The 14,804-nt window shown below is 38.7% G+C and overlaps 1 protein-coding gene across 2 annotated transcripts in view; it reads left to right on the top strand.

The window, feature by feature from the left end:
- Positions 1 to 541: 541 nt before the first annotated feature.
- LOC131431798 (tubby-related protein 4-like) overlaps positions 542 to 14,804 on the top strand; it is a 67,444-nt gene continuing 53,181 nt past the window's right edge. For both annotated transcript variants that reach the window (XM_058597702.1, XM_058597693.1), the window contains exons 1-2: positions 542 to 1,576; positions 10,526 to 10,962. In XM_058597702.1, the coding sequence (XP_058453685.1) occupies positions 10,867 to 10,962 (96 nt within the window). In that variant the 5' untranslated portion in view covers positions 542 to 1,576; positions 10,526 to 10,866. The remainder of the gene's footprint in view (positions 1,577 to 10,525; positions 10,963 to 14,804) is intronic.

The raw sequence follows: 14,804 nt of genomic DNA, 5'->3' as shown, positions 1-14,804 counted from the left end.
TGATTCAAAAAACGGTTTTACAGCAGTTAAAGTGGAGTAAATGTTTAAAAATTTTATTCCAACACTGCCGTAAATGAGCCGCCAGTGTTCCGTATCTAAGACACCAACCATAAACTGACAATGAAACTATTGAGCGGCTGGTTTTGTATGAAAACCACACATCCCACGCTCGTCCGTCGTCACACCCTCCACAGGACACTCGACAACGTCGATCTACCGTTAGGAGTAAGCGTGTGCGTGTGTTTAACAGTAGCGGCTCCAGCACATGGTTTTTCCGACCCCACCCAGATCCTCATGCCATTCCTTTACACAACATTACAGTACCGACAAACTGTCGTCGCCACCGATTATGAAGGTAGTAGTAGTACGGGCGACCGTTTTCCACCGCGCAAGGAACACTGTTATCATTCCTGCTGCCATTGGGGTTGAGCGTGGTCGAAGGGGGGATTTTCGGGTGGAAAATCGATGGCCGCTCACGTACACAGTGGCAATCGTCGCGGAAATACAGTCGGGTGGTGTGTCAGCCCATTGAGCAGTGAAAATTTTCTCGCAGTTGCCGATTTGACGCTTAGCTTATAACAAGTTCTTGGAGCACTCGTAGTTTAATAGTAGACCCAGTAGTAGAAGCGACTGTTCTGAGTAGTATCATTTAGCTAGTGGTTAATAAATCCCAGGCCACCTCGATTTGGCCTTTCCACTACTTTGGATATGGACGGGTTTTCCAGCAATCAGTGATAGTTGTGTGCGCATTGATCCCGACGGAAAGAAAAATTGTGTTCCAAACTCTGTAGGCCATATTTCGGTTCTAGTGATTTTTCAAAGTGACCGTGTCGCAGCCAAACATTCAGACTCCTAAATATAGTGAATTTGATAGGAAAGAGTATGTAATAGTAACATCCATGTGTACTTAATGGTTTATATATAGCCCAAATAGATTGTTATTAAATCAATAATGCTCTGCTATTTGGGGAAACGGTGTTGCTAGAGGTGGTTGAAAACTCGGTGTTATTCTAGTTGAGGATTGGAAATGACATGGTTGAACAGGGAATCGTGTGCGTGTGTAAAGAAATTTAATTATATTGCTAAAAAATCCCGATTAAACATAGCCGAATGACATAATTGTGATAATTTTTAGTATGCCCAGTTTCCTTCTGAAGTAGATATCAGCGTATGCGTGCGTCGTGCGTTCCGATACAGAAAACCGAAACAGCGCCCCTGTTTTGATGTGAAAAACAAGTCTACGACGAATCGAGGAAAAACACAGAAAAGAAAATAATGCGATAAATCTGTTTCGCGAAATTGAATTATTTTTAAAAATATATGGACACTTCTGGCGAGGAGAGCTCAAATTTTACTGATTGCGGCATTCAGCACCTCATTCACAAGGGAAATTAGTCGGCGAACATATAGTTGTATGAGTTGTAGTTCTCGACCGGGAGGAATTCCATCGGTCGCCAGGCTTATCAATAATTCGACTGCTCCCCTATCTGCATAGGAAGGATGCCAAAATTCGTTCAACTGTCCACTCGCACGGGACAGCTGGTAGGAGAAACGTTGGAAATGCTGCTGCTGTAAGGTATGATGAATATGTGGATCAGAAATCAGATTTTTTTCACCGGTTTAAAATTTGTCAACATGTCTAATTCCTACCCATAGTTCAACCAGTTATCGTTGCCAGCCAACATTGCATAACGACCAACATTGCAGATATTCACTTTTAGAACTAAAGTCAAGGTCGCCGTTTTAGAATTTCCCTTTATTGCCCTGTTTGCGTATGCAAACTGATTTCCGTTTGTCATGCTTGAGGTTTTCGTGCTATTTGGGCATAGTTTGCCGACGATTTTGTTTCTACTTCCTTCTCATAATGTGTCATGTTTATAGAACCGTTGCCAACATCTCGTAGCTGTCAGCATCGCATAGCAACAACAAAAGCACTGAATCGTGTAATAAACCAAATCGATCGTAGTGTGCCACGATTGGCATAACGGGAGGTTCATGATCATTTATAAATAGATATGTGTAATAAATACTGCTCCCAGTGTCAGCGTTCGGTGAGATGGACAGCTCAGCTGTTGGCATTTGTCAACTGGATCGTATGTATACTAGCAAACGGATAGAAGACTGCAATTGAATTGCAACGTGATCTTGTCCGCTGGGTGTGACATCCTTCATAGTGTCTAATTGTATGGTACCAATAGTGACAATTTGAAAGAGTACCGTGGATCTCATTCAACCTTCCATTGATATTTATCGTCGCCGAAGTGTGTTACCTTAATAACATTTCATTCATCCACTCAGTGGATTCCGTCCACTAAAATGCGAACATCTTTTCACTCAATAAACAAATAAACAAATGTATTTTGAATTTTTTGAATATTTTAAATCGTATTCACAATTCTTAATACTGTTTGTTAATAAATCGATTAAAGCAGAAAAGTTTTTTGTTCGGGATAATCATCGTTTCATGATAAACTGTTCAATAATGCAAAACCAATAATCAAAATGGAAAGTTTGGGAAGTTCAATACCTTCGTTGAACATATGACGATCCTAAACATAAAGCTTTGAGTTACTTGTATTTAATCTCTAAAATTCTCAAGACTACATCTAGGAGAAAGATCATGATGACCAAATTTGATTTTTTTTTCTGGTAGAATCATGTTCTAGTGATTAGAAAAGTAGCTCTATTTTTATCACGAACTTGACGGTAAATGTCACAGCATTGACGTCAAGTGTTGGTGTTAATAACAAGCTTAAAATAAAATTATTAATAAACCAAACTGATAAAATTTTCTCCTAATTTAAAGTCGTAATTTTGAATTCTAAAGTAATTAAAAAAAACATTTTTTATTAGCACTATGTGCAGCAATTGCGAAAAAGCTAATAGTGTATTTATATTTATGCAGACACCAAATTTCACAGCAATTTGTTTTACTTTAGCATAATGTTAAAACAAAAAAAAAAAACTTCGGATTGCAGTAGGCGAAAAATTCAATCACTTTGCGACAATTACCTTTTTATCATTTTTCATAGAAAATGTAATAAATGTATTCTTTATGATGCTATGTCTATGCTAAGTAGGAGTGAATTTTAGTATAATTCAAGCTGCGAAACCTATGTTGTATTCATAGAGACTGACACGTGAAGTCTTTCATCATTATCGATCTTCTGTGTGTTAAATTTGCAATTACATTAAACTAGTGATTGGACTCCCGATAGGACAGGAATGGTGTAGTCGGTGGGATCGTTCCAATTTTCATTTAATACTTTGCCCTTTTTGATAAAAACCAACTTTTCCATCTTGGTTCCAACTTATACCATGGTTGTATCGCTAGCTTTGAGCGAATCTTCAACTTCATGGCACCCATGGAAAGGAGTGATGAGACGTCGTCCTTCCGGCAAGTAGGCGAAGCATCAACATTTCCTTTGAGAAAATTGATGAAATCTTGAAATTTAATAACACGATCAATATAATTTAATGTTTTAATTTTGGCACACTCTCTCTCCAACATATCGGCCGGTATTTCACGAACAATGTCACTGGCCCATAATCCACGCCGAACAGTGACTTTTTTGGGATGCATTGCTTCTGGACTGGTCTTTACTCCATATGCGACAATTTTGCTTTTAGACGTATCCATTCAACCAGAAATGAGCTTCGTTGCTGAACACAATTTTTCGATATCGTTATCGATACGTTATCGTAGTGCAAGATCCACGAGTTATTTGCCCACAAATCTGGTATTTCTCGGCGAATTACTTCACGAAAATGTCTCATAACGCCCAAATAATACTCCTTGTTGACGGTCTGGCTTTGTGGGAGGAATTCATGATACACAAAACCCTTATAATCAATGAAAACTGTGAGCATCGCCTTCTTTTTCGACTGAAAACGACTTGGTCACTCACGGCCTTTTCTGAAAATCGAGGATACGCACTATAGACCGCTAGAAAACTTTTTGGCAAAATAAGTTTTTAAGCGAAGCCTTTTTAAACATCGAAACAGTCTTCGCCCAAATGGCACATTCGGCAAAATGGCTTTCGGCGAAACACCTTTCGGTGAAACGGCTTTCGGGAAAAGACACGGTAGGAAATCAAAGAAAAGTTGGATAATTATCATGGAGCTGATTATCCTACAAATTATGCTGTGAAATATTGATGAACTCCGCAGAGATTAATTTGTCGCATACTGACTGCGGACGAAAAACACGAATGCGAGTGTATTTCGGAAGCGTGTTTGGCCATGCTATTGGTACTCATTGACGGAAACAGGATCCACTAGTGCTCCGAAGAGGCCCTAGATCCACTAGTGCTCCGAAGAGTGCTCCTAGAGAGGCCCAAAAGGGTTGTATAGGTCATGGTGTTGGTTTTCTAGGATTGTAATGGCATACTTTTCATAGACTACACTGAGGTCTCTTTTCACGCGGGGGATACGTACCATCTTAAAAAAGCGTAACTTCGGAAATCTTCGTAACAGGGTAAATCCGCGGAAATGCATGAAACGTCAAGATCTGGTGTAATCTTAAAAAAAAATCAAGTTCCAGAGAATTGACTTAGAAAACTTTTCGGGATAACACCACATCTGGAGGTTTTATTTTACATTTATAAAACAAAACAAGAAAACAGGATAACTTTAAAAATACGTTAAAACCCGCGTAACTTCTAAAATCCGCGTAGAAAAACCGCGTAAAAAACTGCATAAAAACCCGTGTAAAAAAGACCTTAGTGTACCTCGAAAAAGGAAAAAAAAAACTTCAACAGCAAGTTTTACTAAGCATTATATAAGCTATTGAAGGTCGAAATCGCTTCGAAACGTCTTCAGTGTTTACAAGACAGTGCGTCGACAAAAAAGAGCATCGCAATAGTGAAAGCTTTAGGTTGTTATTCTGGGAAGCTGCCAAGTGATTTGAAGCATGATTTTTTTTCAAATGAAGTTAATTTGCAGTTGTTGATTGAGGCAGTTATCAAGCGCTAGTTTGTAGAAAAAATATAGGACGAATATGACTTTGGTATAAATGATAGAAATAAACTGCTACGAAAATTGTATCAGCTGTAAAGAACCGTTATTCAGTTGACAAACTCATATAAACTAAGTTGATAAAGTTGATTCAAAATAAGCGTGGTTTAATTAGAAAAAAATTATTTTAGATACTTTTGTTAAAAAATCTGTTACAATCTGACATTACTGGAAAAAATGAAAGATTATTGTAAATACTGTTACAACAATCTTTCACTTCGAATTTTCATGCTAATGATTAAACCGAAATGGTACTAATTTCCTCCATAAATTTAACTATATTTTTGCTTTTTATGGCCGCAGATATTGGTTCCAATTCCATTGAAATCCGTTGATTGCAAGCCGATTATAAAGCAAAACGATGTGGTGGCTCGGAAGAGGAGAAGACTGTTGGTATAATTTTCCCGTATAAGCCTTATGAAAAAAAAAACAGAGCCGAAGACGGATGTCGCCTTTATCTAGTAGGCCCTGAATAATTTAATTAAATTGTTTGTTAAAACTGAACGGGCTGCACGAGACACATACAAAGAAAGAAAAGTCCCTAACGAGGCGGAACTTCTTCCAATTGGTATTCAATATGCTGCCGAAATATTATGGCGTTTTCGTTTTTAATTTGCACTACACCGGTGCAGGGCTACACGGAGGCATGAATAAACGAACAAAAATGACGAAAACATAAACAGTAACCATTGACTACCATAAACGATTCCATTGCACAGAGCTACACCAAACTTTTGATGAGTGCTACACCAGTGGTATCGGCGCAGAAAAAGTGTAGCACTGGTGTAGTGCAATTGGCAAAAACGAACGGTTTCAGTGCAGCTTTCGCTACACCGGTGTAGTGCAATTTAAAAACGAAAACGACATTAGTTTAATGGGTTCCGTATCTTCGGTATGAACCGCACTCTATAGATAATATGCTCTGATTATGGAGTGAGCAAACATCCTTCCAGATGCCACAAGAGAAAAAAAAACCTTGGACCTTTGACAAGATTTGCGCTGTCGCCATCGGTCTGTTTGTCCTTTGCTTTTCGACGGTCAATTGTGCTCGTTTTGGGGATTTCCGTTGAAAGCTTCGAGCTGTAATTGGAAACCCGATTTAGTTGGAATCATCGAAGAATCCTTACAAAGTCTACTATCGATTTGTACACTCAATTTGGTATGTATATCAACATTTACAGTTGAATTATATAATATTGACTTTTTTCCTTCACTCCGACGACTCTTACGGGATCCAGTTCAATGACCCCCGTCATCACCGCACATCTGAACGGTGTTTGTCTATGATGACAGTCCTTTACATAAAAGTCGCCGTAGTCATTACCAGCCAGCCAGCTTCCGCCACATCTGTCCCCGCGCGGGCGGGTCTCTCTCTGTGTGTGTGTAGTTATTTTCATTCATTTTCAGTCGCTTCATAAGTGCATGGCTTTACGGCAGGATGTTCAGGACCATCGACACCGACGGGACGATGCCAGGTTGGTGATGGGTTACTCCGGCAGAAATTCACTTTTCATCACTAATGTATTCAGTCTACACAGTTTCACAGTTCGGTGTCAAGATGATTTTTGCGATTTTTGTAGATTTTAATGAAAATCGATCGGTGGCTTGGGAGCTTCAATGATGTGTAAAGTGACAGGGGACTTTCGGTAGGTTGAAATATTTATTTGGATGGATGGATTTGTTTGCTTTCTGTTTGTATTCACAGTATTTGCAATGTATAATAAAAACTATAGAATTTGTACCCACGAGACATTGTTGATGTTTGCGCTTTTAACCATGGAAGTAATCTGCCAAGTTTTTCGCAATTGAAGGGCTATGATATCTTTAAGCTTTACACTAATAAGTTAGATACTTTATTCCATTAGATCTGCTATATATTCCAATGAAATTGAATGTTTGATTCTCGCAGAGAATGAATTCGGTCCGGCACTTATATATATCCGGCATCTCCTAGTAATAACTCGAAATGTATTACTAGGAGATGCAATGTATGACTTCAAAGGGAAGCGAATTATTCGAATGTATAAAATCCTTCGATAATATATCAAAAATACTACTGTGGAAAACAAAAACAAAAACAACTGTTCATTGAATAGAAATAGGAAAGTTTGTTCGGACTTAATCTAACAAACTCCAAAAATCCTGTTTAGCCTGTAGTATGTATGAAACTGTAAAACTTTTTCTTTGAACCTATAAGTTTGTGAAAATCGATTTGGCCATCTTGAAGGAAATTCAGTGAGACCTTTTTGCAGTTTTTAATCACCATTTCCAATTCTTTCGAAACATTCAGATGACCGGTATATCTGAAGTTGATGTGTTTGCCAGCAACAAATATGACCTAAAAATTGGAACAGTTTTGAACCTAGTTAAACCTGGACTTACTCGCCCTTATTCTGAATAACGTCGTATCGTTTTTTCGCTCGTATTTCATTTGTATTCCCCATAACGCTAGCAAAATCAAAGGTAGCTATGATTCGATCGAACCACATTCGATCGAAAAATCAATACGTCGTTATTCAGAATAAGGGCGACTATCTCATGCTCTATTTCGATTAAATCAATTCTAACAAACGAAGCGAACCTGCGTTCCCGTTACTTTTGCATATGTAGGTCAAGCTAAACAGAATGAATCAGCAGCATAGAACATGTAGTAGGATTATTACTTTTATTATTATTATTGACATCATTACACCACCGGCACGGTATTATTGCACTACCGGATGTGAAAATTTCATATTCAAATAAATTTGAATTCATTGACATTCGTTTATTCTCTCGGTCGCACTTATCATAAAATAGCTAAAAATTTTATCAACCGCAGCACCGTCTTTTACCAATATTACACATTAGTAGCAGACATCCGTAACCGTTTCGATTTTTTTTCGATATTGTCTTTCTATATGGCGATCTGAAAACTTTGACACTCATCGCCCTGTAACTCCGGAACCGGAAGTTGGATCCGGATGAAATTTAACAGTAGCTTTAAATATATTATGAGCTTTAATTCAAATTAAGATATGTGAAAATCGGTTCAAGCATAGTAGAGAAATCGAAGTGAGTTCTATTTTTAAGGATTTTCTGCACCACCTTCGGTGCTTCCGGAACAGGAAAAGGGGGGATCAGTAGGGGGACCAAATTTAGCTTTTATACCCACAAACTAACAAGCTCTGCCAACTAGAAAAATTTATCAGACAGTTTTATGGGATTTTACCTGTTTTTAACCATCGTTTGAGAAAAATACTATTTCGTAATTTTCTACTTATCACGCTTTAATTCCGGAACCGGAAGTCGGATCTGAATAAAATGTTCTAGAAATTCATAGGAAACGCTAAAACCTTTCATTTGAATCTTAGCTTGTGGAAATCGGTTGAGCTGTTTCAGAGAAAATTGAATGCACACTTTTTCGCAAATTTTCACATATTACCATGTAACTCCGGAACCGGAAGTAAGATCCAAATGAAATTTAACAGTGCGCATATATTTGTTACATACACACACACACATCGATTGAAAAGTCATCAAAAGTCGTTACACTGGAGGCCGTTTTGCCGAATGCCATTTTACCGAAAGGGTTATTTCATCGAATGTCATTTTGGAGAATTATACAATTGCCGCGAATTGGCTTTGAAATTGATTTCAAACAAAGAAAATGCTGACTTCAAATAAACGATAAATTCAACTTTTTCCATTCTTGTGTATAAGTAATCTCATGATTGAAGATTGTTATATGATCATCAGAATGGAAATCCCTTAAGAGCTAGTTGACTTCGTCGTATCGTCTGCAGTTTGACTACACTTCCGTTCGATTTGGCCGTTTTCGTCGGTTGATTGTCGTGAATAGGACTTACTTTACTAAGGGCGCCTTTTTAAACATTTACTCGAACCAAAGATAAACTCAAGATGGAATGGTCTATGATTTCTCATGTAACAATCAAATAGGACCCCTCGATGATTTCGGTTCATCGTCAGTTGTAGTTCAATTATTATTTGAAACAAAACAACAAGCGTCGTAACTATGACAATGTTTGTTTATGTGGAATTAATATTAAGTTGCAATATGATAGAAATAGCGGTATTTTGCTGCATATCGCTGCATATTTTGAAATAGGAAAACAAAAATCTATTATTGCTAAGAATCTGTTCAGGGTGCAATATTCTGATCTTACGAAGTATTAAAGTGAATGGATATTACAACATATTTTTTGCGGTATGTTTACATATGTTTACTTCCTTCCAAACTTGTTGCTATGGAATTTTACCGTCATTTTCAAAAGACGATTATTAACCGATGGATTGTATGGGACATTGTAATCTTGAGTTTATCTTTGCTCGGAATATAAAAAGTAAAAATTGGCACGCTTCAATCATTCCAGCCTGCGAAGTATACTTTTAATATCAGAAAATTAAATTTTTGATATTTTTTTCCATTGAAATTATCGCAACTCGCACCGTGTGTACTTCTGCAGGCGAACTATTTTTTACTCTCTTTTACCCTGTTTTTTTTTTAATTTGTGTGTTAGAATAAGTGTGTCATGAATTTATCGTACTTTAGTATAGGCGCACCTTTACAATTCTGGAAATAAAGACATGAAACTTTGTACAATTAACACAATATGGCAACATATGAGAACGATTTTAGATATTTAGAAGTATAAAGTTTTAATCGTATTCACGTCATCCGTAATGTCTCTGACATTACCCACCCACTTTTTTTTGAAGTGATAATTTCAGTTGACAATTTGTTTTACGAAGCTGTTCTCGGTGAAATGGTCGCTGGTATTTAACGAAGGCCAGGCATTGGAATTTTCCGGTCGTAGAACTACACATGGGGCGAATATTAGTAACATTGACACTATCAGAATAGAAAGGCTCTCTAGTATTTGCATAATTATACGGCTGTAGTGAATAGGGCGGGGCTAACGAAACCAAAATCGCAACGAATAGAATAAAATTCGATTATTTTTCTGCAGATTCGCGTATTTCAAATTACTGAAACTTTTTTTTTTATTTGGGAAAATTACAAGACGGAATTGATAAGGATTCTTGTTGCGAGCTATGGAAACTCTAGAATTGCAATCGAAAACCCCCCTGTTGTACGGTTTTAACTTTTTTCTTGTACCTTCTGGGCAAGAAGTTTCGGTTTTTTTTCAACTATAGCTTCATAGCGATTCTGCAAAGCGGCCGCGTTGTGTTTTTTCAATGCATGCATTTTTTTTTCGTCTGTTTCAATTCATTTGCTTCACTATTTGTGTTATAAATTCTGTTTTACAAAATTATAACTCATCATTTTATTGTACCACGAGATTTTCATTCCACGAGAACGTCGGAAATTTAAAGGGTAAAGCAAATTCTAGGCAAAACCGAATAACGTTGACGTAAAATTTCTGCCACGTTGTCGACATAAATTTACGGGAATTTGTTCCCTTCTCACGATTCTGCTCACCAGAGCTAGTCAACCAGGTGGCTTTCAAATGATAAACTATTTTCTTTATTTTCCCTCCATCAACAGGTGCTAGCGGACTGAGGAGGATTCAAAGTAACTGGATAAACAACCCGAGATAGTGCTTGTGCTGTGTGGTTTTACTGTGTGACGGTGATTTACGGCTATGAAAGGCTCGGAAAAGTTGTGCAACCAAGCATAAATCGTAAGCAGAAATGATACGTAAATTTGAGTGAGTCCTAGCGCCAGTAGAAATGATTTACAACCCGAACCGTAAGCGAGAAACTCGATGTCTATCTCGGTGTGTGCAGTGTGCAGTTGAGGCATAGAAAAGGAAGGAAGAAAGGAGAGTGTAGTTTCGTCCTTGCATACTCAGGCTGATCGGCGTCGTTCCAAATCCTGCTAGAGTCATGCATCTACACTTTGAAAAAAGCACCAACACAAAATGCGACTGCTCAATCCTGTCCCTGTCCTGGATGGGGAAGGTACCGGACGACATACCGGAGGTGAGTTCGATGGTATTATTTATCTGTCATATTCATTCAATCTATAATTGAGTCACGGTTATTGCAACCTCCGATCATTAATTAATAACCAAACAACGATTCAGATGTTAAAAATACCCGTAAATGCTAGACGTGCAGTAATTAGTTCACCGCAAAACGAGGTCTGACATTTAAAATAGATTCCATAATGGGTCAGTTGACGTCGGCAAGTGTTAGGAAGCCGTATCGTGGCAAGTTGCATGACTGAAAAATAGTTACCAAACAGACAAAGAGGGGCTGGGTGGGTGTTTGCTGGTACTTTTCCGAATCATTTGCAGTCTACATACTGCATGCCATGGAAGAGGAATATCTGCTGCATCATGAGCAGATTCAACGAGAGAATGATGTAATGTGATGCTTTTTGAAATTGCATTCGCACCGGTTTGTGGAGATTCTTGGTAGCGTGAACTCTTATTCGAGGCTATTAAGAGTGGGAAGATAGAGGAAACCACAAAAAAAACACCATCCTGAATACATACACTAGTTTTCTGGTGAATCGAAACCTTCGCTCGAGGCAGGATAGTGCTAGCATGTCTGCAACATTATTGCAGGTGATGCCGGTGTCTTACATAAATGCTCAAAACTTTAGACTCTATCGAATACCTATATTCATTTCATGTGTCAAGGGAAAAGAGAGAGGGAGAAACCTTAGGTGCTTTTATATGCTTACTTCTTGCGCCCATCATGTCATCAGTCGATAATCAGATAAAAATATCCATTCCAGTTATCATTTACTCAAAATATTCTTCATAGGGTTCTACGATATGTTTTATAATCGAATTTATCAACCATCTCTTGTGCGCTTCTACGTTTTCATGATCAATTCGACCCAACTGCCCATTTCGCAATAACATAACTAGATGCACATTTCTCCTTTAGTAAGCCCCGTTCGGTTTCAATATAAGCATCAAATGGATGAAATATTAAACAGCTCTGTCATACACCTCTATTCTGAACAACGAATGCATTTTTCATACCATCACCAATTGTTTACAGCAGTGCTCGTTAGTACAAAGGTGCAGAAAGTAAAAGAAAAGAAAATCCGTTTAAAAATTAGTATTTACATCACACAACGATGAAAAAGTTAAAAACTAATCTTCTGCGTTCATTGTTTCACTGCGGTATTTTTTACAGAAGTCACCTTTATGCGCCATTTTAGGTTATGGAAAACCCCGCATAAAAAAAGAAATAACTCCAGCTAAACTCTGACTAACGGTACGGCCGGATTTAATCAGCAGCTTCCACGAGTAAAAAAGTTTGCGTGCATAGTGAATTTATCCGCTCTGCTCGTCAAAAGTCAGCCCACGTAGGTAGGACCGTAGGATGTCGATGATGTATTGTGCCGGTGTGGCGCACTGCAGTCACACATAACCTGAAACCCAGAACAGGCATCATCAGTCGGGATCCATATTTTATCCGGGCTCTCATGTTTCGAAAACAATACACTCGAGGCGAGTGACACACTCAGTGGGCCTCAGGAGGCTGTTCGTTCGATTCCGCTCCGTTCGGATAGGTTCGGAACACGGAAGCGTACAAGTCAGGCGAAGCAAGGTTTACACATGTCAATTGCATTCTTCGGAAAGTATCATCCACCGGAGGGCATCACTTGGCGCTGCTGTCTCCGTGTTGGCGCTCCCTTTTACCCAGAGGGGGGGATGGGCAGGTTGAATGTGGGAATAATTTGCACAAATTTCACTTGTCGGCATCCGTCCCCGGAGGATTCTTGTCGGCAAACTTCGTCGCCGCCCTTGTCATCGCTTGACATTCCGCTAGCAGCAAGTCCGTCTCTACGAATAGACAAAGCCTTGGGCACGATATGCAGGCGACACACAACGGTGGAGAAGTTTGGTGTCTTACTGGGAAGCCATATGGCGGTGCGATTGTTATTATTTCTGCATGAATCGTGCCCCCATTCGCCTGACGTTCTGCTGCTCACCGTTTGCACGTGGTGCTATTATAAATTGGCCTGGATGGTAAATTGTTTTTGCTGTAGTCTGAAGTGGAGCCATTGTTAGCGTGAACAGAATATGCATTGTTTCACGATCATGTAAGGAATTTAGTTATTTACCTTCTTAATTCTAGCGAGAATTGGCCTAGACTGTTGTTCAAGCCAAACAAAACGTTGGCAATACATACCGAAACTGCACTTGTTCGTTTTCTTGTTTCCGAAACCGTTCCTGTTATTTAAATTGTAATACAATAATGTACACAAAATGTGGAATTTTCCAGATAATTTCATTTTACGCCTACTGCGATAAGCAGCAGTCAAAAACAAAACGTCAGACAAATTTGTCCACATTGCAGTCGAAGCGTATCCCGTTTCGTTGCTTCCCTCTGATAATTAATTCTAATGCCGAGAGGTAGCAGTAATTTTACATAATCCACCGCAACAAGGCGAAACAGTAGAGTCTCGCCAAAAGTGCCGTCTGGACGCCAACAATGATGCCACCACCACCAGTCACTTAGCACACCGTTCAAATATGAAAAGGAAGTGTTTCTCTGTTTTGTTTGCTGTTTGCTCTGCTCTCATTTCCGGCAAGCGCGTGCCTCATTAAAAAAAAAGTAAACGCGCTTTGCGTCGCCCTTCGGTGTGTGTGAGTTGACAGACGTGACTACCAAACCTAGCACTAGAGGCAAACCGAGTATTTGTCTAGTTTTCTATAGCTATTGGCCGTGGCGTATTCGTGCTACATCACTGAAGAGTCTTGTTGAAGATAACGAGACAGGAATCCATTTGGTGGTTTGTCCTAATCGTGATTCGCAGATTCTTGACGCCACAAACCGAAGAACAGCTTACGTAGGCACGGGGTAGTATAATTCAAAAGGGACATTGTATCAAAGATAAACTCGAAGGGTCTTTTTTTCGATGGATCCGGCGATATCCCCGGCCGTTCACTCTTAAGCTTGAATTTATCTTTGATTGCATTACTGTTTGCTTGGTACTCAGGCGTCAGGTAGGCGTCATTAAATTGTTACGTTTCCTTTTCCGGTGAGTACCGAATCCATCATTTGTGGTTGCGATGATTCAAAGTACGATACAGAAATGGAAAAGGATTTTCTTTTGGCGTTTCATCAAATCGACAAGATACTTTGTTTTCCTGCACCTGAGTCATTTGTAAAGAAAGATTTACCTGACATGTCGCAATTTGGGTTTCATATGTCATAGACGATATTCATGATTCTGTACAACCATGGTTCAACTTAACTTGAGCGCGAAAAACGATCGTTGAAAGGTGCACACACATACATTTTCCGTTCTCGTCGAGCTGAGTCGAATGGTATATAGCACTATAAACTCTCCGGCACTCATTATATTGGTTTCTGAACTTCTCAAATTTCTAATCTCCATTCATCTATAAAGTTCGTTATTGAATTTTCAGCCTTCCATCTCGAATTATGCGTTACCGATCTTAAAAATTGAACAAACACATTCTTCACACCAAGTAAAATCGCACAACAAAATTTGACAGTCAACTAAATCGATGCATACTTGGTTGCCTTTCCGCGTGCAAATTAGAAATTGGATCGAATATTTATTCGCTCGTAAATCAGAGCCTACTATTAGATACGAGGATAAATAGGGAAATGCTTGAAAGAACATTTTAATTATTTATTGTTCTAAATAAATACAGTTTGAACTATCCGATTTCTGAAATAGTACGAGTTGTATTTTGCTAGAGATGTAGAGCTGATTAGGGTAGCGAGATTCTTAGTTGTCTCGGCACAATTGTTTTTCATAATGCACATGATTTTTTTGCGTTTCTCGTATCAAATATTAGACTTCAAGTACAGTCAGTCGCCGA

This window comes from Malaya genurostris, chromosome 1, assembly GCF_030247185.1.
Source record: "Malaya genurostris strain Urasoe2022 chromosome 1, Malgen_1.1, whole genome shotgun sequence".
NCBI lineage: Eukaryota > Metazoa > Arthropoda > Insecta > Diptera > Culicidae > Malaya > Malaya genurostris.
Note: the sequence above shows the minus strand (reverse complement) of the source record. Positions and strands in the feature narration are given on the sequence as shown.